General features: G+C 45.6%; 1 protein-coding gene across 1 annotated transcript; it reads right to left on the reverse strand.

The window, feature by feature from the left end:
• Positions 1-679: 679 nt before the first annotated feature.
• On the reverse strand, positions 680-25437 carry LOC116954920 (uncharacterized). Its single transcript, XM_076052614.1, has 3 exons — positions 23220-25437; positions 19130-19330; positions 680-14107 (listed from the first exon to the last, which is right to left on the reverse strand). Exons 1-3 carry the CDS (start codon positions 24909-24911, stop codon positions 14009-14011), a joined length of 1992 nt encoding a protein of 663 aa, XP_075908729.1. The 5' UTR covers positions 24912-25437; the 3' UTR covers positions 680-14008.
• Between the last annotated feature and the right edge of the window lie 160 nt (positions 25438-25597).

The raw sequence follows: 25597 nt of genomic DNA on the forward strand, positions 1-25597 counted from the left end.
GACATCCCGCCATCAAATTAACCATGGAAGTGGAGAAAGATGGCAAGCTACCATTCTTAGATGTTCTGTTTGAGAGGAGACCTGATGGCTCATTGGGACATTCTGTCTACAGGAAACCCATCCACACAGATTCCTACTTGAAACCTGATTCCCACCACCACCACCACCACCCAGCCCAAAATAATTATCTCCTCAAAACTTTATACCATTGCGGACCAACACCACCTGACCAGTGAATTAAAACATGTACACCTGGCCCTCAAAAGGAATGGATACCCTGACCGTATCATCCGCCAAGCTGTTTCTCCCTCCATACAGAAACAACCATTTGATACTCCGGTCAAAACCATCACACTACCATATATAGCAGGCGTTACTAAAAAGATTTCCAAAATTCTAAACAAACACAAGATCCAGGTCCGGTTCAATACAGTACACAAAATTCGTGATCTGATCCCATCCGTGAAGGATGTCATTCCTGACTTACAGTACCCCGGCGTTTACAAATTGAGTTGTACCTGCGGTGATTGCTATATCGGGGAGACAAGGCGACATGTCTCTGACCGAGTTCGCGAGCACAAATCAGACTTGAAACACGGCAGGACGAATTCTTCTGCCGTGGCTGATCATTGTTACAACGCTGTGGGTGATCACGATATAATTTTCTCCGATACCAAGGTTCTTTGCAAACCCACGGGTTTTTATCAGAGATCTGTTCACGAGGCAATTCAGATCTACAAACACAGACAATTTCAACCGAGAAGATGGTTTCAAATTAAGGAACCATTGGAAAGATGTTCTAAATCGAACCAAACATTAAACTAATTTTCAATGGTACAGTATATTTTTCAAGTAGTGGTACCCCAAACTTTCACAGCTCTTCAATTCCCTTTTCACACCATCAATAGGTAAACTCCCCCGCCCCACACCGCGCCAACCGGCATGTGCACCCGCATGTACACCACCTCTATGCTAAGTCGGCCAATCAAATGCTAATTTTTATGCTAATTTCTTTGTCAAGGCACCTTGTTTCCTCGCACACAGCTTAAAGGTTGCGGTCTGAGCGTGGCTGTGTTTCACTCCAGCGCTGTCCTCGAGACAGCCTGATCCCTTCACCTGATGAAGGCCGCTTGTGTTGTGGCCGAAACGTCGTGATTTTTGTTGTTTTATTTTTTACCTACGTGACTTTACCGAATAGAACCAAAGAGTATGGATCCTTGCAGTCACGAAAGCTTTAAATCTAGAATTTAGTAAGTTTGTAGTTTATTTAGTTTATAGTTAAAGTTTGTAGCTTTGAAAGTTTCTTAGTTTAGTAAGTTTGTTGTTTAGTAAGTTTGTAGTTTAGTAAGTTTGTAGTTTAGTAAGTTTGTAGCTTTGAAAGCTTGTAGTAGGTTCGTAGTTTAGAAAGTTTGTAGTTTAGTGTGTGGTTTAGTAAATTTGTAGTTTGGCAAGTTTGTAGCTTGGCAAGTTTGTAGTTTAGTAAGTTTGCAGTTGAGTAAGTTTGTAGCTTTAAAAGGTTGTAGTTTAGTAAGTTTATAGTTTAGCAAGTTTGTTAATTTAGTAAGTTTGAAGCTTTGAAAGCTTGTAGTTTAGAAAGTTTGTAATTTAGTAAGTTTGTAGCTTTGAAAGCTTGTAGTAAGTTTGCAGTTCAGTAAGTTCGCAGTTTAGTAAGCGCGCGGTTTAGTAAGCCCGAAGTTTGAAAAGCTTGTAGTTTAGTAAGTTTTAAAGTTTATAGTTTAGTAAGTCTGAAGCTTTGAAAGTTTGTAGTTTAGTACATTTCTAGTTTTGTAAGTTTGTAACTTTTGAAAGTTTGAAGTTTAGTAAGTTTGAAGTTTAGTAAGTTAGAAGTTCAGTAAATCTGTAGATTTTAAAGTTTGTGGTTTGTAAGTTTGTAGCTTTGAAAGTTCGCAGTTTAGCAAGTTTCTAATTTAGTAAGTTTGCAGCTTTGAAAGCTTGTAGCAAGTTTATAGCCTAGTAAGTCCGCAGCTTAGTAAGCGCGCGGTTTAGTAAGTCCGCAGTATCAAAAGATTGCAGTTTAGTAAGTTCATAGTTTAGTAAGTTTGTTAGTTTAGTAAGTTTGAAGCTTTGAAAGTTTGTAGTTTAGTACATTTCTAGTTTTGTAAGTTTGTAACTTTTGAAAGTTTGAAGTTTAGTAAGTTTGAAGTTTAGTAAGTTAGTAGTTTAGTAAATTTGTAGATTTTAAAGTTTGTAAGTTTGTAGCTCTGAAAGTTTGCAGTTTAGTAAGTTTGTAGCTTTAAAAGTTTGAAGTTTAGTAAGTTTGTAGTTTAGCAAGTTTGTAGCTTTAAAACTTTGTAGTTTAGTAAGTTTGCAAGTTTAGTAAGTTCCAGTTGAGCAAGTTTGTTAGTTCAGTAAGTTCGCAGCTTCGAAAGTTTGTAGTTTAGTAAGTTTGAAGTTTAGTAAGGGTGTAGCTTTTAAAGTTTGTAGTTTAGTAAGTTTGTAGTTTAGTAAGTTTGTTAGTTTGTAGTTTTGTACGATTGTAGTTTGTAAGCTTGGTAAGTTTGTGGTTTTGTAAGTTTGTAGCTAAAGTGTGCTAGCTTAGTAAGTTTGTAGCTGTAAAAGCTTGTTAGTTTAGTAAGTTTGAAGTTTGGTGTGTAGTCTAGTAAGTTCGCAGTTTAGTAAGTTTGCAGTTTAGCAAGATTGCAGTCTAGTACGTTTGTAGTTTGGCAAGTTTGTAGTTTGGCAAGTTTGTAGTTTAGTAAGTTTGTAGTTTAGTAAGTTCGAAGCTTTAAAAGTTTGCGGTTTAGTAAGTTTATCAAGTTTGTAGTTTAGTAAGATTGTAGCTTTGAAAGTTTGTAGTTTAGTAAGTTTGAAAGTTTAGGAAGTTAGTAGTTTAGTAAGTTTGCTAGTTTAGTAAGTTTGAAGCTTTGAAAGTTTGTAGTTGAGTAAGTTTCTGGTTTTGAAAGTTTGTAGCTTTGAAAGTTTGTAGTTTAGTAAGTTTACTAAGTTTGTAGTTAAGAAAGTTTGAAGTTCAGTAAGTTTGAAGCTTTGAAAGTTTGTAGTTTAGTAAGTTTGTAGCTTTGAAGTGTTAGTTGAGTAAGTTTGTAGTTTAGTAAGCTTCTAGTTTTGTAAGTTTGTAGTTTGTACGTTTGTAGCCTGTAAGTTTATAGTGTAGTAAGTTTGTAGCTTAGCCAGTTTGAATTTTAGCAAGTTTTAAGTTTAGTAAGTTTCAAGTTTAGTAAGGTTGCAGCTTTGAAAGTTTGTTAGTTTAGTAAGTTTTTAGTTTTGTAAGCTTGTTAGTTTGTAGTTTTGTACGTTTGTAGTTTGTAGCTTTGAAAGTTGTTTAGTTTAGTAAGTTTGTAGTTTAGTAAGTTTATAGCTTTGAAAGTTTGTAGTTTGTAAGTTTGCAGCTTTTAAAGTTTGTAGTTTAATAAGTTTGTAGTTGAGTAAGTTTGTAGTTTAGTAAGTTTGCAGTTTCGTAAATTTGCAGCTTTGAAAGTTAGCAGTTTAGTAAGCCTGCAGTTTAGTAAGTTCGTAGCTGTATAAGTTTGTAGCTTTTAAAGTTTGTAGTTTAATAAGTTTGCAGTTTAGTAAGTTTGTTAGTTTATTAAGTTTGTAAGTTTATAAAGTTTGAAGTTTATCTAGTTTGTTAGTTTAGTAAGTTTGTATTTTAGTGAGTAGTATAGCAAGTTTGCAGTTTAGGAAGTTTGTAGTTTGGCAAGTTTGTTAGTTTAGTAAGTTTCTCATCTTGTAAGTTTGTAGCTTAGTAAGTTTGTAGTTTAGTAAGTTTGTAGCTTTGAAAGTTTGTAGTTTGCAAGTTTGCAGCTTTGAAAGTTTGTAGTTTAGTAAGTTTGAAGCTTTGAAAGTTTGCAGTTTAGTAAGTTTGCAAGTTTAGCAAGTTTGCAATTTAGCAAGTTTGTTAGTTTAGTAAGTTTGTAGCTTTGAAAGTTTGTAGTTTAGTAAGCTCTAAGTTTAGTAAGGGTGTAGCTTTAAAAGTTTGTAGTTTAGTAAGTTTGCAGTTTAGTAAGTTGGTTAGTTTGTAGTTTTGCACGGTCGCAGTTTGTAAGTTTGGTAAGTTTGTGGTTTTGTAAGTTTGTAGTTTAAGTTTGTTAGTTTAGTAAGTTTGTAGCTTTGAAAGTTTGTTAGTTTAGTAAGTTTGTAGTTTAGTGTGTAGTTTGGTAATTTAGCAGTTTAGTAAGTTTGCAGTTTACTAAGATTGCAGTTTAGCACGTTTGAAGTTTGGCAAGTTTGTAGTTTGGTAAGTTCGCAGTCTAGCAAGTTTGCAGTTTAGTAAGTTCGAAGCTGTAAAAGTTTGTGGTTTAGTAAGTTTTACCAAGTTTATAGTTTGGTAAGTTAGCAGTTTAGTAAGCTTGCTAGTTCAGTAAGTTTGAAGCTTTGAAAGTCTGTAGTTTAGTAAGTTGTAGTTTGGTAAGTTTCTGGTTTTGAAAGTTTGTAGTTTGTTAAGTTTATTAAGTTTGTAGTTAAGAAAGTTAGAAGTTTAGTAAGTTTGCAGCTTTGAAAGTTTGTAGTTTAGTAAGTTTGTAGCTTTAAAAGTTTGTCAGTTTAGCAAGTTCGTAGTTTAGTAAGTTTCTAGTTTTGCAAGTTTGTAGTTTTGTACGTTTGTAGTCTGTAAGTCTGTAGTGTAGTAAGTTTGTAGCTTTGCCAGTTTGTAGTTTAGTAAGCTAGAATTTTAGTAAAGTTCGAAGTTTAGTAAGTTTGCAGTTTAGTAAGTTTGCAGCTTTGAAAGTTTGTTAGTTTAGTAAGTTTGTAGTTTAGTAAGTTTATAGTTTTGCAAGTTTGTTAGTTTGCAGCTTCGCACGTTTGCAGTTTAGTAAGCTTGTAGTTTAGTAAGTTTGTAGCTGTACAAGTTTGTAGTTTAGTAAGTTTGTAGCTTTTAAAGTTTGTAGTTTAATAAGTTTGCAGTTTAGTAAGTTTGTTAGTTTATTAAGTTTGTAAGTTTATAAAGTTCAAAGTTGATAAAGTTTGTTAGTTTAGTAAGTCTGTTAGTTTAGTAAGTTTGTATATCAGTGTGTGGCACAGCAAGTTTGCAGTTTAGTAAGTTTGTAGTCTGGCAAGTTTGTTAGTTTAGTAAGTTTCTAGTCTTGTAATTTTGTAGTAGTAAGTTTGTAGTTTAGTAAGTTTGTAGATTGCAAGTTTATAGTTGAGTAAGTTTGTAGCTTTGAAAGTTTGTAGTTTGTAAGTTGGCAGCTTTGAAAGTTTGTAGTTTAGCAAGTTTGTAGTTTAGCAAGTTTGTAGTTTAGCAAGTTTGTAGTTTAGCAAGTTTGTAGTTTAGTAAGTTTGTAGTTTAGTAAGTTTGTAGTTTTGTACGCTTGTAGTTTGGAAATTTGTGGTTTTGCAAGTTCGCAGCTTTGAAAGGTTGTATTTTAGTAAGTTGCTAGTTTTGTAAGTTTGTAGCTTTGAAAGTTTGTAAGTTTGCAGCTTCGAAAGTTTGTAGCTTAGCAAGTTTGTAGTTTAGTAAGTTTAAAGGTTAGTAAGTTTGTAGTTTAGAAAGTGTGTAGCTTTGAAAGGTTGTAGTTCGTAAGCTCGCAGTTCAGTAAGCGTGCAGCTTTGCAAGTTCGCAGTTTAGTAAGTTTAAAACTTTAAAAGTTTGCAGTTTAGTAAGTTTGCAAGTTTAGTAAGTTTGCAGTTTAGCAAGTTTGTTAGTTTAGTAAGTCTGTAGCTTTGAAAGTTTGTAGTTGAGTAAGTTTGTAGCTTTGACAGTTTGTAGTTTGTAAGTTTGCAGCTTTTAACGATTGTAGTTTAATAAGTTTGTAGTTTAGGAAGTTTGCTGTTTAGTAAGTTTGTAGCTTTGAAAGTTTGTAGTTTGCAGTTTAGCAAGCTTGCAGTTTAGCAAGCTCGCAGCCGTATAAGTTTGTAGTTTGGTAAGTTTGTAGCTTTTGAAGTTTCAGTTTAGTAAGTTTGTAGTTTATCAAGTTTGTAGTTTAGTAAGTTTGTTAGTTTAATAAGTTTGTAGCATTGAAAATTTACAGCTCAGTAAGTTCGTAGTTTAGTAAGTTTGCAGTTTAGCAAGCTAGTAAGTTTATCAAGTTTGAAGCTTATTAAGTTTGTTAGTTTAGTAAGTCTGTTAGTTTAGTAAGTTTGTATTTCAATGTGTGGTATAGCAAGTTCTTAGTTTAGTAAGTTTGTAGTTTGGTAAGTTTGTTAGTTTAGTAAGTTTCTAGTTTTGTAAGATTGTACCTTTGAAAGTTTGTAGTTTGTAAGTTTGCAGCATCGAAAGTTTGTAGTTTAGTAATTTTGCAGTTTAGTAAGTTTGTAGCTTTGAAAGTTTGTAGCTTTGCAAGTTTGTAGTTTAGTAAGTTTTAATTTTAGCAAGTTCAAAGCTTAGTAAGTTTGTAGTTCAGTAAGTTTGTAGCTTTGAAAGTTTGTTAGTTTAGTAAGTTTGTAGTCTAGTAAGTTTGTAGTCTAGTAAGTTTTTAATTTTGTAAGTTTGTAGTTTTCTACGTCTGCAAGTTTGTAGCTTTGAAAGTTTGTAGTTTATTAAGTTGCTAGTTTTGTAAGTTTGTAGCTTTGAAAGTTTGTAGTTTGTAGCTTTAAAAGTTTGCAGTTTAGTAAGTTTGTAGTTTAGTAAGTTTGTAGTTTAATAAGTTTGCAGTTTAGCAAGTTTGCAGCTTTGAAAGTTTGCAGTTTGCAAGTTCGCAGTTTAGTAAGCTTGCAGTTTAGTAAGTTTGTAGCTTTGCCAGTTTGTGGTTGAGTAAGTTTTAATTTTAAAGTTTAGGAAGTTTGTAGTTTAGTAACTTTGTAGCTTTGAAAGTTTGTTAGTTTAGTAAGTTTGTAGTTTAGTAAGTTTTTTTTATTTTGTAAGCTTGTTAGTTTGTAGTTTTGCACGTTTGTAAGTGTGTAGCTTTGAAAGTTTGTAGTTTAGTAAGTTTGTAGCTTAGTAAGTTTGTAGCTTTGAAAGTTTGTAGTTTGTAAGTTTGCAGCTTTTAAAGTTTGTAGTTTTAAAAGTTTGTAGTTTAGCAAGTTTGCAGTTTAGTAAGTTTGTAGCTTTGAAAGTTTGTAAGTCTGCAGTTTAGTAAGCTTGCAGTTTAGCAAGCTCGCAGCTGTATAAGTTTGCAGTTTAGTAAGTTTGTAGCTTTCGAAGTTTGTAGTTAGTAAGTTTGTAGTTTAGCAAGTTTGTAGTTTAGTAAGTTTATTAGTTTAAAAAGTTTGTAGCCTTGAAAGTTTACAGCTTAGTAAGTTCATAGTTTAGTAAGTTTGTAGTTTAGCAAGCTGGCAAGTTTATCAAGTTTGATGTTTATTAAGTTTGTTAGTTTAGTAAGTTTGTTAGTTTAGTAAGTTTGTATTTAAGTGCGCGGTATAGCAAGTTTGTAGTTTAGTAAGTTCGTAGTTTGGTAAGTTTGATAGTTTAGTAAGTTTCTAGTCTTGTAAGTTTGTAGTTTGTAGCTTAGTAAGTTTGTAGTTTAGTAAGTTTGTAGCTTTTAAAGTTTGTAGTTTGTAAGTTTACAGTTTAGTAAGTAGTTTAGTAAGTGTGTTAGTTTGTAGTTTTGTACATTTGTAGTTTGGAAATTTGTGGTTTTGTAAGTTTGTAGCTTTGAAAGTTTGTAGTTAAGTAAGTTTCTAGTTTTGTAAATTTGTAGCTTTGAAAGTTTGTAGTTTGTAAGTTTGCAGCTTCGAAAGTTTGTAGTTTAGCAAGTTTGCAGTTTAGCAAGTTTGCAGCTTTGAAAGTTTGTAGTTTACAAGTTCGCAGTTTAGTAAGCTTGCAGTTGAGTAAGTTTGTAGCTTTGCCAGTTGGTAGTTGAGTAAGTTTTAATTTTAGCAAGTTTGTTAGTTTAGTAAGTTTGTAGTTTAGTAAGTTTTTAATTTTGTAAGCTTGTTAGTTTGTAGTTTTGCACGTAAGGGTGTAGCTTTGATAGTTTGTAGTTTAGTAAGTTTGTAGCTTAGTAAGTTTGTAGCTTTGAAAGTTTGTAGTTTGTAGCTTTTAAAGTTTGTAGTTTAATAAGTTTGTAGTTTAGTAAGTTTGTAGTTTAGGAAGTTTGCAGTTTAGTAAGTTTGTAGCTTTGAAAGTTTGTAGTTTGCAAGTCCGCAGTTTAGTAAGCTTGCAGTTTAGCAAGCTCGCAGCTGTATAAGTTTGCAGTTTAGTAAGTCTGTAGCTTTCGAAGTTCGTAGTTAGTAAGTTTGTAGTTTAGTAAGTTTGTTAGTTTTAAAAGTTTGTAGCCTTGAAAGTTTACAGCTTAGTAAGTTCGTAGTTTAGTAAGTTTGTAGTTTAGCAAGCTGGCAAGTTTATCAAGTTTGAAGTTTATTAAGTTTGTTAGTTTAGCAAGTCTGCATTTAAGTGCGTGGCATAGCAAGTTTGTAGTTTAGTAAGCTCACAGTTTGGTAAGCTTGTTAGTTTAGTAAGTTTCTAGTCCTGAAAGTTTGTAGCTTAGTAAGTTTGTAGTTTATTAAGTTTGTAGCTTTCAAAGTTTGTAAGTTTACAGTATAGTAAGCAGTTTAGTAAGTTTGTTAGTTTGTAGTTTTGTACATTTGTAGTTTGGAAATTTGTGGTTTTGTATGTTTGTAGCTTTGAAAGTTTGTAGTAAAGTAAGTTTCTAGTTTTGTAAATTTGTAGCTTTGAAAGTTTGTAGTTTGTAAGTTTGCAGCTTCAAAAGTTTGTAGTTGAGTAAGTTTGCAGTTTAGCAAGTTTGCAGCTTTGAAAGTTTGTAGTTTGCAAGTTCGCAGTTTAGTAAGCTTGCAGTTTAGCAAGTTTGTAGCTTTGCCAGTTTGTAGTTTAGTAAGTTTTAATTTTAGCAAGTTTGAAGTTTAGGAAGTTTGTAGTTTAGTAACTTTGCAGCTTTGAAAGTTTGTTAGTTTAGTAAGTTTGTAGTTTAGTAAGTTTTTAATTTTGTAAGCTTGTTAGTTTGTAGTTCTGCACGTTCGCAAGTGTGTAGCTTTGAAAGTTTGTAGTTTAGTAAGTTTGTAGCTTAGTAAGTTTGTAGCTTTGAAAGTTTGTAGTTTGTAAGTTTGCAGCTTTTAAAGTTTGTAGTTTAATAAGTTTGCAGTTTAGTACGTTTGTAGTTTAGGAAGCTTGCAGTTTAGTAAGTTTGTAGCTTTGAAAGTTTGCAGTTTGCAAGTCCGCAGTTTAGTAAGCCCGCAGTTTAGTAAGCTCGCAGCTGTACAAGTTTGCAGTTTAGTAAGTCCGCAGCTTTTGAAATTTGTAGTTAGTAAGTTTGTAGTTTAGCAAGTTTGTGGTTTAGTACGTTTGCAGCTTAGTAAGTTTGTAGCTTTGAAAGTTTGTAAGTTTGCAGCTTTTAAAGTTTGTAGTTTAATAAGTTTGCAGTTTAGTACGTTTGTAGTTTAGGAAGCTTGCAGTTTAGTAAGTTTGTAGCTTTGAAAGTTTGCAGTTTGCAAGTCCGCAGTTTAGCAAGCTCGCAGTTTAGTAAGCTTGCAGCCGTACAAGCTTGCAGTTTAGTAAGTCTGTAGCTTTTGAAGTTTGTAGTTAGTAAGTTTGTAGTTTAGCAAGTTTGTAGTTTAGTAAGTTTGTTAGTTAAAAAAGTTTGTAGCCTTGAAAGTTTACAGCTTAGTAAGTTCGTAGTTTAGTAAGTTTGTAGTTTAGCAAGCTAGTAAGTTGATCAAGTTCGAAGTTTATTAAGTTTGTTAGTTTATTAAGTTTGTTAGTTTAGTAAGTTTGTATTTAAGTGCGTGGTATAGCAGGTTTGTAGTTTAGTAAGTTCGTAGCTTGGTAAGTTTGTCAGTTTAATAAGTTTCTAGTCTTGCAAGTTTGTAGTTTGTAGCCTAGTAAGTTTGTAGTTTAGTAAGTTTGTAGCTTTTAAAGTTTGTAGTTTGTAAGTTTACAGTTTAGTAAGCTTGTGGTTTAGTAAGTTTGTTAGTTTGTAGTTTTGTACATTTGTAGTTTGGAAATTTGTGGTTTTGTAAGTTTGTAGCTTTGAAAGTTTGTAGTTAAGTAAGTTTCTAGTTTTGTAAGTTTGTAGCTTTGAAAGTTTGTAAGTTTGCAGCTTCGATAGTTTGTACTTTAGTAAGTTTGTAGTTTAGCAAGTTTGTAGTTTAGTAAGTTTGTAGCTTCGAAAGTTAGTAGTTTAGTAAGTTTGTATTTTAGCAGGTTTGTATTTTAATAAGTTTGTAGCTTTGAAAGTTAGTAGTTTGGTAAGTTTGTAGTTTACTAAGTTTGCAGTTTACTAAGTTTGCAGTTTAGTAAGTTTGTTAGTTTGTAGTTTTGTACGGTTGTAGTTTGTAAGTTTGTAGTTTTGTAAGTTTGTGGTTTTGTAAGTTTGCAGTTTAGTAAGTTCGCAGTTGAGTAAGTTTGTAGCTTTTAAAGTTTGTAGTTTAGTAAGTTTGTAAGTTTAGCAAGCTTGTAGCTTTAAGTTTAGTAAGTTTGTCGTTTAGTAAGTTTGCAGTTGAGTAAGTTGGTAGCTTTTAAAGTTTGCAGTTGAGTAAGTTTGCAGCTTAGGAAGTTTGTAGCTTAGTAAGTCTTTAGTAAGTTTGTAGTTTAGTAAGTTTGTATCTTTGAAAGTTTGTAGTTTAGCAAGTTTGCGTTTCAACTCGCCCGCCCGAGCCGCCGCGGCGACGACTCGCATCGCCTGCGCGTGTTTGCCCGACGCCGATTGGTTTTCATGTTCGCGGGTACAGGGGTACGAGCGGTGCTCTGCTAGCGCACGTGCGTGCGCTCCGCAAACGCGAGGAGGAGCGGATGTCGATGGGCGCATCGCGACTGACCAAGACGCCGCAGCCGCGTCATCGCGTCGAGCCTGCGTCGTTTTATTATTGGCGACGTTTTCAGCGGCACCGACAGGGTCCACGTTCCCGGCCGTTGCGATCAACTCGACGTTGGCTTGACGTGAAGGCGCCTTAACGTGCCGATGCACATTCATTTTTGTTTATCAGCAAACCGTCTCAGTGGACGTCACTGCCAAGTGACTTTGGACGGTCGTCGGTGACTATCGCGTGCCAAGAGCAAGAGGATGTTGACTGACTCGCCTGGTATGCAGGAGGTCGTGGGTTCGACCCTGATGCCTGCTGCTGCTGCTGCTGTATATCTGGAGTTTGCGTGTCTCTCTCCCCGTGGTCGCGTAGATTTTTCTCCACATTCAGAATCAACATCATGTGTTTATAGAGTAATTTAGCTGCTATGATGTCCCACAGGATGAGCCACTTCATTTGCGATGTGCCAGGTCGCTTCTGAAAGAGCTACATAGTTCACACTGGGGGCCTTACAACTGGTAAAATTAGGAAAAATAATAAAAGTTTATCTACGACAAATATCGTTAAGCCCCCCAGTTTACCGACAGAGTTCAACGAACGCGTTTAAAAGCACAACCACGACATTGTTATTAAAACGATTCACGCGGCCGAGCCCAGCTAACGAGGCCGAACTTCCACCCCCCCCCCCCCCCCCCCTTGTTCACCAGGACACCTCGAATGGCGTCATCGGTCGTCGCTATCAACAAGGTCAAAGAGGTCAGAGGTCATCGATGGCAGCGATGTCATCGATGGCAGCGATGTCATCGATGACATCGATGTCAACGAGGTCATTGATGTCATCAAGGTCACCACCCATCACACCCCCCCACCACCCACCCCCACCACAAGCACCACCACCTTGGTGGTACAGGAGGGTGGTGGTAGAGGTGGCAGAGGAGGGTGGTGGTACAGGTGGTGGAGGGTGGGTGGTGGTCCAGGTGGCGGAGGAGGGTGGTGGTAGAGGATGGTGGTACAGGCGGTGGAGGGTGGTGGTACAAGTGGCAGAGGAGGGTGGTGGTACAGGCGGTGGAGGGTGGTGGTAGAGGGTGGTGGTACAGGTTGCAGGAGGAGGGTGGTGGTACAGGCGGAGGGGTGGTGGCACAGGGTGGCACACGCGCACGCGCGACGGGCCAAACCGTTTCCACGCTCGCGATAAAAACAAATTTGGGCGAGGCTGCGCTGGTCGGAAAGCCAAAAACCCTCCACCACCCGCACCTCCGAAGAGCACGGTCGCCTACGTACGGTTCAGCACACACACACACACGGTACATCCAAGAGAAGTTCAACACAAACACACATACCGCCCACAGACTCACGAAGCCAGAACCCGGCCGTGATCGCGACACCGAGCGAGCGGGCCTGGCGGCAGCGGAGAAAGCCAGCGTGTGGTCCCCGTGAGGGCGCCACGGTAGCTAGATGTTACCGACTTCGCCCGGCATACAGGAGGTCGTTTGCGAGTGGTGGTCCCGTGGATTTTTTCCACCGGGTTCCTCTGGTTTTGTCCCCGCCACATTCAAAATCAACGTCGTGCGTTCAGAGCAATTTGGCTGCTACTAAAAATGTCCGCGTCGGGGATTTGAAAGAATACCATTAAGATTTGTACAATAAAACATTTCAATTTTAAATATTACTCTCATGAGCAAAACGTGTGTCATACACCCTCTGCCACCTGACACAGCCAACGAATAACGTTGGAGCGCGATGATCATTCGTGCCAATGTATTACTTCCCCTTCAGCAGCACCGTCGGCAATGTTGGACAGCGATCCACACACACACTGGACATGTGGCTAGTCCGACGCTTCGCTGGTAGTTACAAGCAGCATAATCAAGGCAGTGGCCAGAATTGTGAACAACGTCCTGACCCAACAATTCTAAGAATCATCAAATTTGGATGGCGACCACCAATTTAGAAAATAATTTGGCTGCTGCTACACATTTCAGCATTATGATGGTGACGATTGTGATAAGCCCACTTGGTTGAGGCAGGTCGCTTCTAAGGACGAGCTAAATAGTAGCTCAGCGGGATCTCACCTGGCAAAATAAGAGTTTAGTTTTAGTTAAACAGTTAACTACCTCGCCTGGTATACAGAAGGTCGTGAGTTCGATCCCGACCCTGACGCCTGCTGCTGTATATTTGGAGTGAGCGTCTCTCTGTTTCATCATCATCATCAACACGGTGGCTAGGAGATGTTAACTACCTCGCCTGGTATACAGAAGGTCGTGAGTTCAATCCCGACCCTGACGCTTGCTGTATATTTGGAGTGAGCATCTCCCTCTCTCCCCGTGGTCGTGTCGACTTTTCTCCGGTTTCCCCCTCCACATTTAGAATCGGCGTCACGCGGTGACAGCTTTTGGCTCCTGCTATCAAACTCCACTTGATGATGAGCCCAGATTCTGTTGAGCGATCATTTGTGATAGCAAGGGTCGTCTCTGAAGAAGAGCTACGTAGCAGCTGAGTGGGGGGGGGGGGGCTTACCTGGTAAAATATAAAGAGTTTACATTTTGCTTTAAAGCTTTCGTGACTGCAGGGATTCACATTCTTGGTTCTTTCGGTAAAGTCACGTAGAAGGGAAACAATAAAATATTAAAAATATAAAACAATAAAATTATCACCACGTTTCGACTGCAACACAAGCAATCATCATCAGGTGTGAAAACCACAGCAAGAAATTTTTAAAAGTGGCGGGTTTTTTATTTTATTTTAATTTTCTTGCTGTGGTTTTCACACCTGATGATGATTGCTTGTGCTGCAGTCGAAACGTCGTGAGAATTTTATTGTTTTATATTTTTATTATTTTATTGTTTCCCTTCTACGTGACTTTACCGAACGAACCGATAATATAATGATAGTTGAGTTTTAGTTTAGTGAAGTAAAAAATTATGTTTATTAGTTTTAGTTCCACCTCCCCCTATCCAGGACCGTGATGAACGCCGAGTGGGATCAGCGTCCAGGATGCCGTGGGGGAGAACGTCATCGGTGCTGGCCTGGTGGCTGTTGTTGTTGTGGCTGTTGTTGTTGTCGCTATTGTTGTGGTTGATATTGTGGTGGTTGTGGTTGTTGTTGTGGTTGATGTTGTTGGTTTCTAATGGGGGGCTAACGCAGAGGGAGCGGTACCAGAACTCCATTCCACTCCCTTCTCCTTCATGGTCTCTCACGATGGGGGGGGTGCGACGGGGGCCGTCGCCGTGACGACGACGGGGACCGTCGCCGTGACGACGACGACGGGGGCCGTCGCCGTGACGACGACGACGGGGGCCGTCGCCGTGACGACGACGACGGGGGCCGTCGCCGTGACGACGACGACGGGGGCCGTCGCCGTGGCGACGACGACGGGGGCCGTCGCCGTGGCGGCTCAGGGAGCGGCGGTGGCTCCCAGCTGAGTCTCCACGAGGCGGTAGAGCTCCATGGTGGCTCGCGCGTCCTCCACCGACGAGTGGCCGTGCCTGCCCACCTGCAAACCGACACGACCACACGCACACACGGTGGTGAGCGGCGGTGGTGAGCGGCGGTGGTGAGCGGCGGTGGTGAGCGGCGGTGGTGAGCGGCGGTGGTGAGCGGCGGTGGTGAGCGGCGGTGGTGAGCGGCGGTGGTGAGCGGCGGTGGTGAGCGGCGGTGGTGAGCGGCGGTGGTGAGCGGCGGTGGTGAGTGGCGAGCGGCGGTGGCGAGCGGTGAGTGAGCGTGGCGATGGTTGGGACGCGTATGTGGATGAACAGGTGGGTTAGGTTGGTTTGCAGGCGAACGAGCGATGTGAGCGAGCGAGGTGGACAGTAGGTGAGCGAGTATGGCGAGTGAGGTGAGTGAGGTGAGTGAGTGAGGTGAGTGAGGTGAGCGAGTGAGGTGAGCGAGTGAGGTGAGCGAGTGAGGTGAGCGAGTGAGGTGAGTGAGGTGAGCGAGTGAGGTGAGGTGAGTGAGTGAGGTGAGCGAGTGAGGTGAGCGAGTGAGGTGAGTGAGGTGAGTGAGTGAGGTGAGGGAGGTGAGTGAGGTAGGCGAGTGAGGTAGGTGAGCGAGTGAGGTGAGTGAGGTGAGTGAGTGAGGTGAGTGAGTGAGGTGAGTGAGTGAGGTGAGTGAGTGAGGTGAGTGAGTGAGGCGAGTGAGGTGAGTGAGTGAGGTGAGTGAGTGAGTGAGGTGAGTGAGTGAGTGAGGTGAGTGAGGTGAGTGAGGTGAGTGAGTGAGGTGAGTGAGTGAGTGAGTGAGGTGAGTGAGTGAGGTGAGTGAGTGAGGTGAGTGAGTGAGTGAGTGAGGTGAGTGAGTGAGTGAGGTGAGTGAGTGAGGTGAGTGAGGTGAGTGAGGTGAGTGAGTGAGGTGAGTGAGTGAGGTGAGTGAGTGAGGTGAGTGAGTGAGGTGAGTGAGTGAGGTGAGTGAGTGAGGCGAGTGAGGTGAGTGAGTGAGGTGAGTGAGTGAGTGAGGTGAGTGAGTGAGGTGAGTGAGGTGAGTGAGGTGAGTGAGGTGAGTGAGTGAGGTGAGTGAGTGAGTGAGGTGAGTGAGTGAGGTGAGTGAGGTGAGTGAGGTGAGTGAGTGAGGTGAGTGAGTGAGTGAGTGAGGTGAGTGAGTGAGGTGAGTGAGGTGAGTGAGTGAGGTGAGTGAGGTGAGTGAGGTGAGTGAGTGAGGTGAGTGAGTGAGGCGAGTGAGGTGAGTGAGTGAGGTGAGTGAGGTGAGTGAGTGAGGTGAGTGAGTGAGGTGGACCGCAGATGAGCGAGCGACCGGCTGCGTGGGTGGACGGCGTCGCGAGAAGAAGCAATGCCGGTGGATCGTTAGCCGGGTGATCGAGCGAGCCAGTGGATGAGCGAGCGAGCAAGCGGATGAGCGAGCGGATAAACGAGCGAGCATGCGGAGGAGCGAGCGAGCAAGCGGATGATCGAGCAGGCAAACGGATGATCGAGCGAGCAAGAGGATGAGAGAGCGAGTAAGTGGAGGAGCGAGCTAATCAACAAGTGGATGAGTGAGCAAGTGGAGGAGCGAGCAAGAGGATGAGAGAGCGAGCAAGAGGGTGAGAGAGCGAGTAAGTGGAGGAGCGAGCAAGAGGATGAGAGAGCGAGTAAGCGGAGGAGTGAGCTAATCAACAAGTGGATGAGCGAGCGAGTAAGTGGAGGAGCGAGCAAGAGGATGAGAGAGCGAGCAAGAGGATGAGAGAGCGAGTAAGCGGATGAGGGAGCTAATAAACAAGTGGATGAGTGAGCGAGTAAGTGGAGGAGCAAGCGAGTAAGCGGATGAGCGAGTTAATCAACAAGTGGATGAGCGAGTAAGTGGAGGAGCAAGTGAGTAAGCAGATGAGCGAGTTAATCAACAAGTGGATGAGCGAGTAAGTGGAGGAGCAAGCGAGTAAGCGGATGAGCGAGCTAATCAACAAGTGGATGAGTGAGCGAGTAAGCGGATGAGCGAGCGTGTAAGAGGAGGAGCGAGCGAGCAAGCGGATGAGGGAGCGAGCGGAGGAGCGAGTGAGCGAGCAAATATACAAGTCGATGAGCGAGCAAGCGGAGGAGCAAGCGAATAAGTGGATGAGCAAGCGACTAAGTGGAGGAGCGAGCGAGTAAGCGGATGAGGGAGCGGAGGAGCGAGCATGTGGATGAGCGAGCGAGAGGAGGCGAGAGCGAGCGAGAGGAGGAGCGAGCGAGTGAGTAAGGAGAGGAGCGAGCAAGCAAGTGGATGAGTGAGAAAACACATGAGTGAGCGAGTGAGCAAGCGGATGAGTGAGCGAGTGAGCAAGCGGATGAGTGAGCGAGTGAGCAAGTGGATGAGTGAGCGAGTGGATGAGTGAGCGAGTGACCAAGCGAATGAGTGAGCGAGTGAGCAAGCGGATGAGTGAGCAAGTGGATGAGTGAGCAAACGGATGAGTGAGCGATTGAGCAAGCGGATGAGTGAGCAAACACATGAGTGAGCGAGTGAGCAAGCGGATGAGTGAGCGAGTGAGCAAGCAGATGGGTGAGCGAGTGAGCAAGTGGATGAGTGAGCAAGTGGATGAGTGAGCAAGCGGATGAGTGAGCAAGTGAGCAAGCGGATGAGTGAGCGAGTGAGCAAGTGGATGAGTGAGCAAGTGGATGAGTGAGCAAGCGAATGAGTGAGCGTGTGAGCAAGCGGATGAGTGAGCGAGAGAGCAAGCGGATGAGTGAGCAAGTGGATGAGTGAGCGTGTGAGCAAGCGGATGAGTGAGCGAGAGAGCAAGCGGATGAGTGAGCAAGCGGACGAGTGAGCGAGTGAGCAAGCGGATGAGTGAGCAAGCGGATAAGTGAGCGAATGAGCAAGTGGATGAGTGAGCGAGTGGATGAGTGAGCGAGTGAGCAAGCGGATGAGTGAGCGAGTGAGCAAGTGGATGAGTGAGCAAGCGTATAAGTGAGTGAATGAGCAAGTGGATGAGTGAGCAAGTGGATGAGTGAGCGAGTGAGCAAGCGGATGAGTGAGCGAGTGAGCAAGCGGATGAGTGAGCGAGTGGATGAGTGAGGGAGTGAGCAAGCGGATGAGTGAGCGAGTGAGCAAGTGGATGAGTGAGCAAGCGGATAAGTGAGCGAATGAGCAAGTGGATGAGTGAGCGAGTGGATGAGTGAGCGAGTGAGCAAGCGGATGAGTGAGCGAGTGAGCAAGCGGATGAGTGAGCGAGTGAGCAAGTGGATGAGTGAGCGATGGGATGAGTGAGCGAGTGAGCAAGTGGAAGAGTGAGCGAGTGGATGAGTGAGCGAGTGAGCAAGCGGATGGGTGAGCGAGTGAGCAAGTGGATGAGTGAGCGAGTGAGCAAGCGGATGAGTGAGCGAGCGAGCAAGTGGATGAGTGAGCAAGCGGATGGGTGAGCGAGTGAGCAAGTGGATGAGTGAGCGAGTGAGCAAGCGGATGAGTGAGTGAGCAAGTGGATGAGTGAGCAAGCGGATGAGTGAGCAAACACATGAGTGAGCGAGTGAGCAAGCGGATGAGTGAGCGAGTGAGCAAGCAGATGGGTGAGCGAGTGAGCAAGTGGATGAGTGAGCAAGTGGATGAGTGAGCAAGCGGATGAGTGAGCAAGTGAGCAAGCGGATGAGTGAGCGAGTGAGCAAGTGGATGAGTGAGCAAGTGAATGAGTGAGCAAGCGAATGAGTGAGCGTGTGAGCAAGCGGATGAGTGAGCGAGAGAGCAAGCGGATGAGTGAGCAAGTGGATGAGTGAGCGTGTGAGCAAGCGGATGAGTGAGCGAGAGAGCAAGTGGATGAGTGAGCAAGCGGACGAGTGAGCAAGCGGATGAGTGAGCAAGCGGATAAGTGAGCGAATGAGCAAGTGGATGAGTGAGCGAGTGGATGAGTGAGCGAGTGAGCAAGCGGATGAGTGAGCGAGTGAGCAAGTGGATGAGTGAGCAAGCAGATAAGTGAGTGAATGAGCAAGTGGATGAGTGAGCAAGTGGATGAGTGAGCGAGTGAGCAAGCGGATGAGTGAGCGAGTGAGCAAGCGGATGAGTGAGCGAGTGGATGAGTGAGCGAGTGAGCAAGCGGATGAGTGAGCGAGTGAGCAAGTGGATGAGTGAGCAAGCGGATAAGTGAGCGAATGAGCAAGTGGATGAGTGAGCGAGTGGATGAGTGAGCGAGTGAGCAAGCGGATGAGTGAGCGAGTGAGCAAGCGGATGAGTGAGCGAGTGAGCAAGTGGATGAGTGAGCGAGTGGATGAGTGAGCGAGTGAGCAAGTGGAAGAGTGAGCGAGTGGATGAGTGAGCGAGTGAGCAAGCGGATGGGTGAGCGAGTGAGCAAGTGGATGAGTGAGCGAGTGAGCAAGCGGATGAGTGAGCGAGCGAGCAAGTGGATGAGTGAGCAAGCGGATGGGTGAGCGAGTGAGCAAGTGGATGAGTGAGCGAGTGAGCAAGCGGATGAGTGAGTGAGCAAGTGGATGAGTGAGCAAGCGGATGAGTGAGCGAGCGAGCAAGCGGATGGGTGAGCAAGCGGATGAATGAGCGAGTGAGCACGTGGATGAGTGAGCGAGTGGATGAGTGAGCAAGCGGATGAGTGAGCGAGTGGATGAGTGAGCAAGCGGATGAGTGAGCGAGTGAGCAAGCGGATGAATGAGCGTGTGAGCAAGTGGATGAGTGAGCGAGTGAGCACGTGGATGAGTGAGCGAGTGGATGAGTGAGCAAGCGGATGAGTGAGCGAGTGAGCAAGCGGATGAATGAGCGTGTGAGCAAGTGGATGATTGAGCGAGTGAGCACGTGGATGAGTGAGCGAGTGGATGAGTGAGCAAGCAGATGAGTGAGCGAGTGAGCAAGTGGATGAGTGAGCGAGTGGATGAGTGAGCGTGTGAGCAAGCGGAGGAGTGAGCGAGTGAGCAAGCGGATGAGTGAGCAAGTGGATGAGTGAGCAAGCGGATGAGTGAGCGGGTGAGCAAGTGAATGAGTGAGCGTGTGAGCAAGTGGATGAGTGAGCGAGTGAGCAAGTGGATGAGTGAGCAAACTGATGAGTGAGTGAGCGGATGGGCGAGCGCGCGCGTGGGCGAGCGAGCGGGCGGGCGAGCACGTGGGCGAGTGTCCGTGCCTGGATGTCGCGGTAGAGCAGCAGCTTGGTGAGGCGCTTGAGCGAGGCGGGCTGGGCGAGCGGCAGGCCCGCCCGACGCCGTAGCTCCACCAGTGAGGCGGTGTCGCGCGTGCGCTCCATCGGGTGCACGTAGCCAAGGGCGCGGAAGTCGTTGGCGATCGAGTGGCCCACCACCACCTTGTTGTGCAGCAGTTGCACAATCTGCGTGGTACAGGGGGAGGGTGGTGGTGGTGGTACAGGAGGGTGGTGGTGGTACAGGAGGGTGGTGGTGGTACAGGAGGGTGGTGGTGGTGGTACAGGAGGGTGGTGGTGGTACAGGAGGGTGGTGGTGGTACAGGAGGAGGGTGGTGGTACAGGGGGAGGGTGGTGGTACAGAAGGGTGGTGGTGGTACAGGAGGGTGATGGTGGTACAGGAGGAGGGTGGTGGTACAGGAGGAGGGTGGTGGTACAGGAGGGTGATGGTGGTACAGGAGGAGGGTGGTGGTACAGGAGGGTGGTGGTGGTACAGGAGGGTGGTGGTGGTACAGGAGGAGGGTGGTGGTACAGGGGGAGGGTGGTGGTGGTACAGCAGCAGGAGGGTGGTGGTACAGGAGGGTGGTGGTGGTACAGGAGGGTGGTGGTGGTGGTACAGGGGGAGGGTGGTGGTACAGCAGCAGGAGGGTGGTGGTACAGGAGGGTGGTGGTACAGGATGGTGGAACACGCGCGTGACAGCCCGAACGGGATCCACGCTTGTGATTATTATTTTTTGGGCAAGGCCAAAAACTGCTCGTCGTCGTAAAAACCCTCCACCACCGGTTTACTCAACTTAACTATTTCGTTTTATTTCACCACCATAATGTCCCCGCTGAGCTGCTATGCAGTTCTTTTTCAGAGGCGATCCCGGCCATCACAAATGATGGCTCAACGAAGTGGCTCATCATCATCATCACGTGGACATTTATAGCAGGCAAATGCTCTGAAGGTGTAATGTCGATTCTAAATGGAGGTTAAAACCGGAGGACCACCGGCGAAAAATCCACACGACCACGGGGAGAGAGAGACACGCAAACTCCAACATATACAGCAGGTGCGATCAAAACCACGACCTCCTCCATATCAGGCGAGGGAGTTAAAATGTTCACGCAGATAAAACGCTGCACCACCAGTACCTCTGATTGGCACGGATGGCTACGTATGGTGCGAAATAAGTTTTAAAAACAATAATAAAGTATGTTGGGGTGCCAGGTTGGCGAGATGTTAACTACCTCGCCTGGTATACAGGATGTCGTGGTTTCGATCCCGACCCGAGTTTGCATTTCTCTCTCTCCCCGTGGTCGCGTGGATTTTTCTCCAGGGTCCTCCAGTTTTTCCCTCCACATTTAGAATCAACATCCGTTTAGAGTATTTGGCTGCTATAAATGTCCACATTAGCCACTTCATTGGGCTATCATTTATGATGGCCAGTTCGCTTCTGAAAAAGAGTTACGTAACTCAGTGGACCTTATCTGGTAAAATACAAAAAAATAGTTTGTAGTTCAGATGCAGTTTTGTGCACGAACGACGCTATATTACAAATATTAATTATTACAACAAATTATAACGAATTAAGAATAATGAATCACTGCATTTTGCGATGGCGAACGTCCATAGTCACGAGTTAAAACAAATAAACTCAACTAGTGAAACTAGAGGGATTCCTCTAATTACGAACAAGCTAGGTTCCAGAGGTCTGTTCGTAAGTAGATTTGCTTGCAAGTCCAACTTTACTCCAGTCGATTCCAAACACGTTGTACGGTGTGTACACTAAACATGGCAAATGGCATTAAAAGTTAAATAATCTCCTGTAGTTGTAGATGCCATTGGTTCAGCATGTTCTGCAGACGTGGATGCCAATGGTTCTTCACGTTCTACAAATGAGGACGCCACTACCTCCATCTATTGCCTGGTTGGTTGAACGTACGACTCTCGGTCCAAACAGGCAACTGGACGTACGGACAGGTTTGTTCGTATCTTTGAAAGTTCGTAAGTCGAATGTTCGTAAGTAGAAGGGTCCCTGTATTTATTTATTTTTACTAGGTTAAGCCCCACTAAGCTATATCGCTCTTATATTCAGAAGCGACCTGGCCAGGGGGAGAGAGCAAAGTAATAAAATCACCTCTCTCTGGGCCGCTCAAAACGGAGTCCGCGGGCGTACAGAAGCCGAAACTAAACTGGCTCATTTTGTTTACGAGACAAACCTCACTAATTGGCTGTGTTAGGTGGTGGTGGGTTAACAACACATTTATAATGAAGCGACCTAACACGCCCCCGTCCCCCCTCAAAAAGCAAACAAGCCTTTATTATGAACCTTGTGATAATGGGTGTCTAATTTGGAGGTTGAACACCTTAAAACGCCTCCTGTATTATAATATGGGCAGGCATCCACTTACGAACACCCCACAAACTATTTCATAACAATTTAAAGCTTTCGTGACTGCAATGATTCATCTTCTTTGGTTCTTTCGGTAAAGTCACGTAGAATGAGAATAAACTAATAAATTGATAAAATAACACAATAATATTCTCACGACGTTTCGGCCACAACACAAGCGGCCTTCATCAGGTGAAGGGGCGAGACTGTCTGGTAGGACAGCGCTGGAGTGAGAGAGCCACGTTCAGATCACGGCTTTTAAGCTGTGTGAGAGGAACAAAGAGCCCTCAAATTTCAGCACCTCTCACACAGCTTAAAAGCCGTGATCTGAACGTGGCTCTCTCACTCCAGCGCTGTCCTACCAGACAGTCTCGCCCCTTCACCTGATGAAGGCCGCTTGTGTTGTGGCCAAAACGTCGTGAGAATATTATTGTGTTATTTTATCAATTTATTATTTTATTCTCATTCTACGTGACTTTACCGAAAGAACCAAAGAAGATATTTCATAACACTGACCGTATGGGCATTTAAAGAGCACATGATTGTAATCCTGACTAACGAATGGGTCTCAGGAACTAATTCGGTTCATAACCCTGTATTCGAGTCCTCGACTTACGAACACCCCGTACTTACGACCCTCCCGTACGTGCGAACCAGGAACTAATTCGGTCCATAACCCTGTATTCTAGTCCTCGACTTACGAACACTCCGTATTACGTATGAACCAGCTCCAATAAAATGTTGAAAAAACAGAATGTTGACTCAAAACGTGTCACGTGCAAACGTACACTATTTCTTATCAATGATGAGTTCAACAATGCTTTCCTTTTTGTTGTTGAACCACAACATGTTTCACAACACCGACCGCATGGGCATTTAAACACAGTGCACTGTCTTCCTGCCTTACGAACCCGTCCCACTTACTAACAGTTTTTAGGAACGAATTGTGTTCGTAAGCCGAAGACTGCCCTATGATAGTACCTCGAGAGTCTTCGACTTATGAGCGCCTTGGACATACGAGCACCCTGTACGTACGAGCCAGCTTTCCGTGACATATAACAAAAATAACATTGACTCAAAACATGTTACATGCAAATCAACAATATCTCTTCTCAATTATGAGTTCAACAAAGCTCTACTTTTTGTTGCGGGTAAATCGCAACACATTTCACAACACCGACCGTCAAATACGGTGCATTACTGTGTTTCGATTTACGAACGGGCTCTTCAGGAACGCATTGTGTTCAGAACCCTAGGACTGCCCAGTGTTCCCGACTTACGAACCTGTTCCATTGACGGGTCTCAGGAACGAATTGTGTTCGTCAACAAAGATCCACCCTATTGAGCTCCCAACTTACGAACCTGATCCGACTTCTGAACGGATCAGCACGAACGAATTGTGTTCAGAACCCGAAGACTATCATATTGCGTTTCCGACTTACGAACGTGTTCGACTTACGAACGAGTCTCCGGGACGAAGTTTTCGGAAACCCGAGGACTAGTACATTGCGTCCCCGACTTACGAACGGGTTTCAGGAAAGAATTGTGTTCGAAAGCCCGTATCGATTTTCTTTATTTTCAGAAGCGACCTGGCCAGAGGTAGCGAACTGGTTGACCAACGTGTTCTTAAGAGGGTGGGTGGTCGCGTAAAACACTAAACCAATAACACATACATCATGTCAAAACAAAACAAAAATCACCTCTCTTTGTGCCGCCCGAAACGGAGTGGCTTCCCGCATGTGGCTCGGCCGGATGCCGCTCCACCTCGTCCTGTAGTCCGTGACGGGCTCCTCGGGGCGCACGTAGCTATCGTAGAGCACCGAGCCGTAGTAGTCCACCACGCTGCAGCGAGCCAGCGCGCCCCGACAGCCGCCGGGACCCAGGCCCACCATCTCGCAGTCCACGGCCACCAGCTTGTGGGGGGGCGGTGGCGGTGGCACGGCCAGAGGGCACGCGGCGCGCACTGCTGCTCGGGGGAGGTTATCGTCAATAATAACATTGCTGTTGTTGGTGGTGGTGGTCGTGGGATCTGCCGACCTTCCTGCAACAGCCGAGGGACCTTGTTGTGGCTGTTCGAGTTCGTTTGTGGCGGTGGTGGTGATATTGGTGGTGGTGGCGGTGGTGGTGATATTGGTGGTGGCGGTGTTATTGGTGGTGGTGATATTGGTGGTGGCGGTGTTATTGGTGGCGGTGTTATTGGTGGTGGTGGCGGTGGTGGTGATATTGGTGGTGGCGGTGGTGGTGATATTGGCGGTGGCGGTGTTATTGGTGGTGTAATTGGTGGTGGTGGCAGTGGTGGTGATATTGGCGGTGGTATTGGTGGTGGCCATTGGGAATCCAGAGTGGTGCTCGGCCAGGCGACTGGACGACCCCACCACGTGGGCCTTGCGCTTGGAGCGAACCCTGCCGCGTCGGCTCGACGTTCCGGGACTCGGGTCGAGGCCCCATGACCTCTCCGCTGCCCCCGCCTTGGCCCGGCGCTCCTCGTGGTGGTCACGGCGAGGGCCTCGGGAGTCGTCGGCACGGGCTGGGGAGCTGTCGGTGCCACGGCCGCCGCGGGGCCGACGGCGCTCGCCGTCGAGTCGCCGTCGGCCCTGAGCGAAGGCCGTGGGTGCCCGAGGCCCCGTCCGGGCCGCGTCTGGCCCGGCCTCCCGGCTCTCCAGGTCGCCCTCCTCGCTCCAGGAGCTCTCAAGGCCGCCACCAACACCACCACCACCAACACCGCCGCTACCACCGCCACCGTCACCACCACCGCTACCTCCACCACCGCTACCTCCACCACCGCTACCACCTCCACCACTACCTCCACTGTCCGTCTGGATTCTCTCGCCACCACCACCGTTACCACCACCGCTACCACCACCACCGTTACCACCACCGCTACCTCCACTGTCCGTCTGGATTCTCTCGCCACCGTCACCGTTACCACTACCTCCACCGCTACCACCACCGCCACCACTACCTCCACCACCACCACTACCTCCACTGTCCGTCTGGATTCTCTCGCCACCACCATCGTTACCACCACCGCTACCTCCACTGTCCGTCTGGATCCTCTCGCCACCGTCACCATCACGACCACCATCACCACCGGCACGCATCAGCAGCTGCTGCTGTTGCTGCAGCTGCTGTCTCTCCGTCTCCAGCTGTCTCCTCCGGCCCACGATGCGCCGCATCTTGGAGCTGTGGCCGCCGGACTTCTTCTTATTATTATTCTTCTTCTTCTTGTGAGCTGCGCTGCTGGCGGACAGCAGCAGAGCGACGCGCGAGGCCCAGGCGGCCGGTTCGGCGGCGGCCGATGGTGGCGGCTTGCGAGACAGGAACTCGCTGGAGCTATAGCAGCCGTAGAAGAGACCGCTGCTGCTGCTGCTGGTGCTGCCCTGGGTCGGCATGGGGATCAGCTTCGGTGGGGGGGTGGAGGGGGTTCGGGGGTTGTGATGGAGTTGGAGAGGCGGCGGAGGGATCGGATTATCCAAACTACCGAGATAGCGGGAGCAGGGCGAGTGGGAGTCTCCGCTAAGGTTTATGATGGGGAGGGGTCCTCTCTAGGGGGGTTCTCGAGGGAGTCCTCTGAGAGGTTCCTCTACGAGGGGGTCCTCTACTACAGGGGGATCGTCTCGGGGGTCCTCTAGTGTGGGGTCCTCTGGGGGGATTGTCTAGGGGGGTTATCTACTAGGGGGTCCTCCTTAGGGAGGGTTTCTAGGGGGTTCTCTAGGGGGTCCTCTCCTAGGGGGGTCGCTGGAAGGGGTAAGGGGGTCAGGAGAAGGGAGGCGAGAGGGGAGAGAGAGGAGAGAGGGGACACGCCGACCGACCCGGGCCACACACCGACACCGAGGAGTGACCACGCGGCGCCGGCTCTGCGATTTAGTAATTTTTTTTGGACCCGAGGCTCGCGCGGACATCTTGGGAAGGGGGAAGCCCTCGGGGGGGGGGGGGGGGTTGGGGGGGCGAGAGGGGGGGGTGGCGTCATCTCGTGGTGGAGGCGGCGACGCGGCCCCACCCCCTCTATCCCCCCTCGCCCTCCCCTCCTGTCGCCCCCCCCTCTGTCGTCTCCACTCCCCCGCGTGTCCTTTACTAA

The sequence above is a fragment of the Petromyzon marinus genome, chromosome 57, assembly GCF_048934315.1.
Source record: "Petromyzon marinus isolate PM22_M1 ecotype Great Lakes invasive population chromosome 57, UKy_Petmar_22M1.pri1.0, whole genome shotgun sequence".
NCBI lineage: Eukaryota > Metazoa > Chordata > Hyperoartia > Petromyzontiformes > Petromyzontidae > Petromyzon > Petromyzon marinus.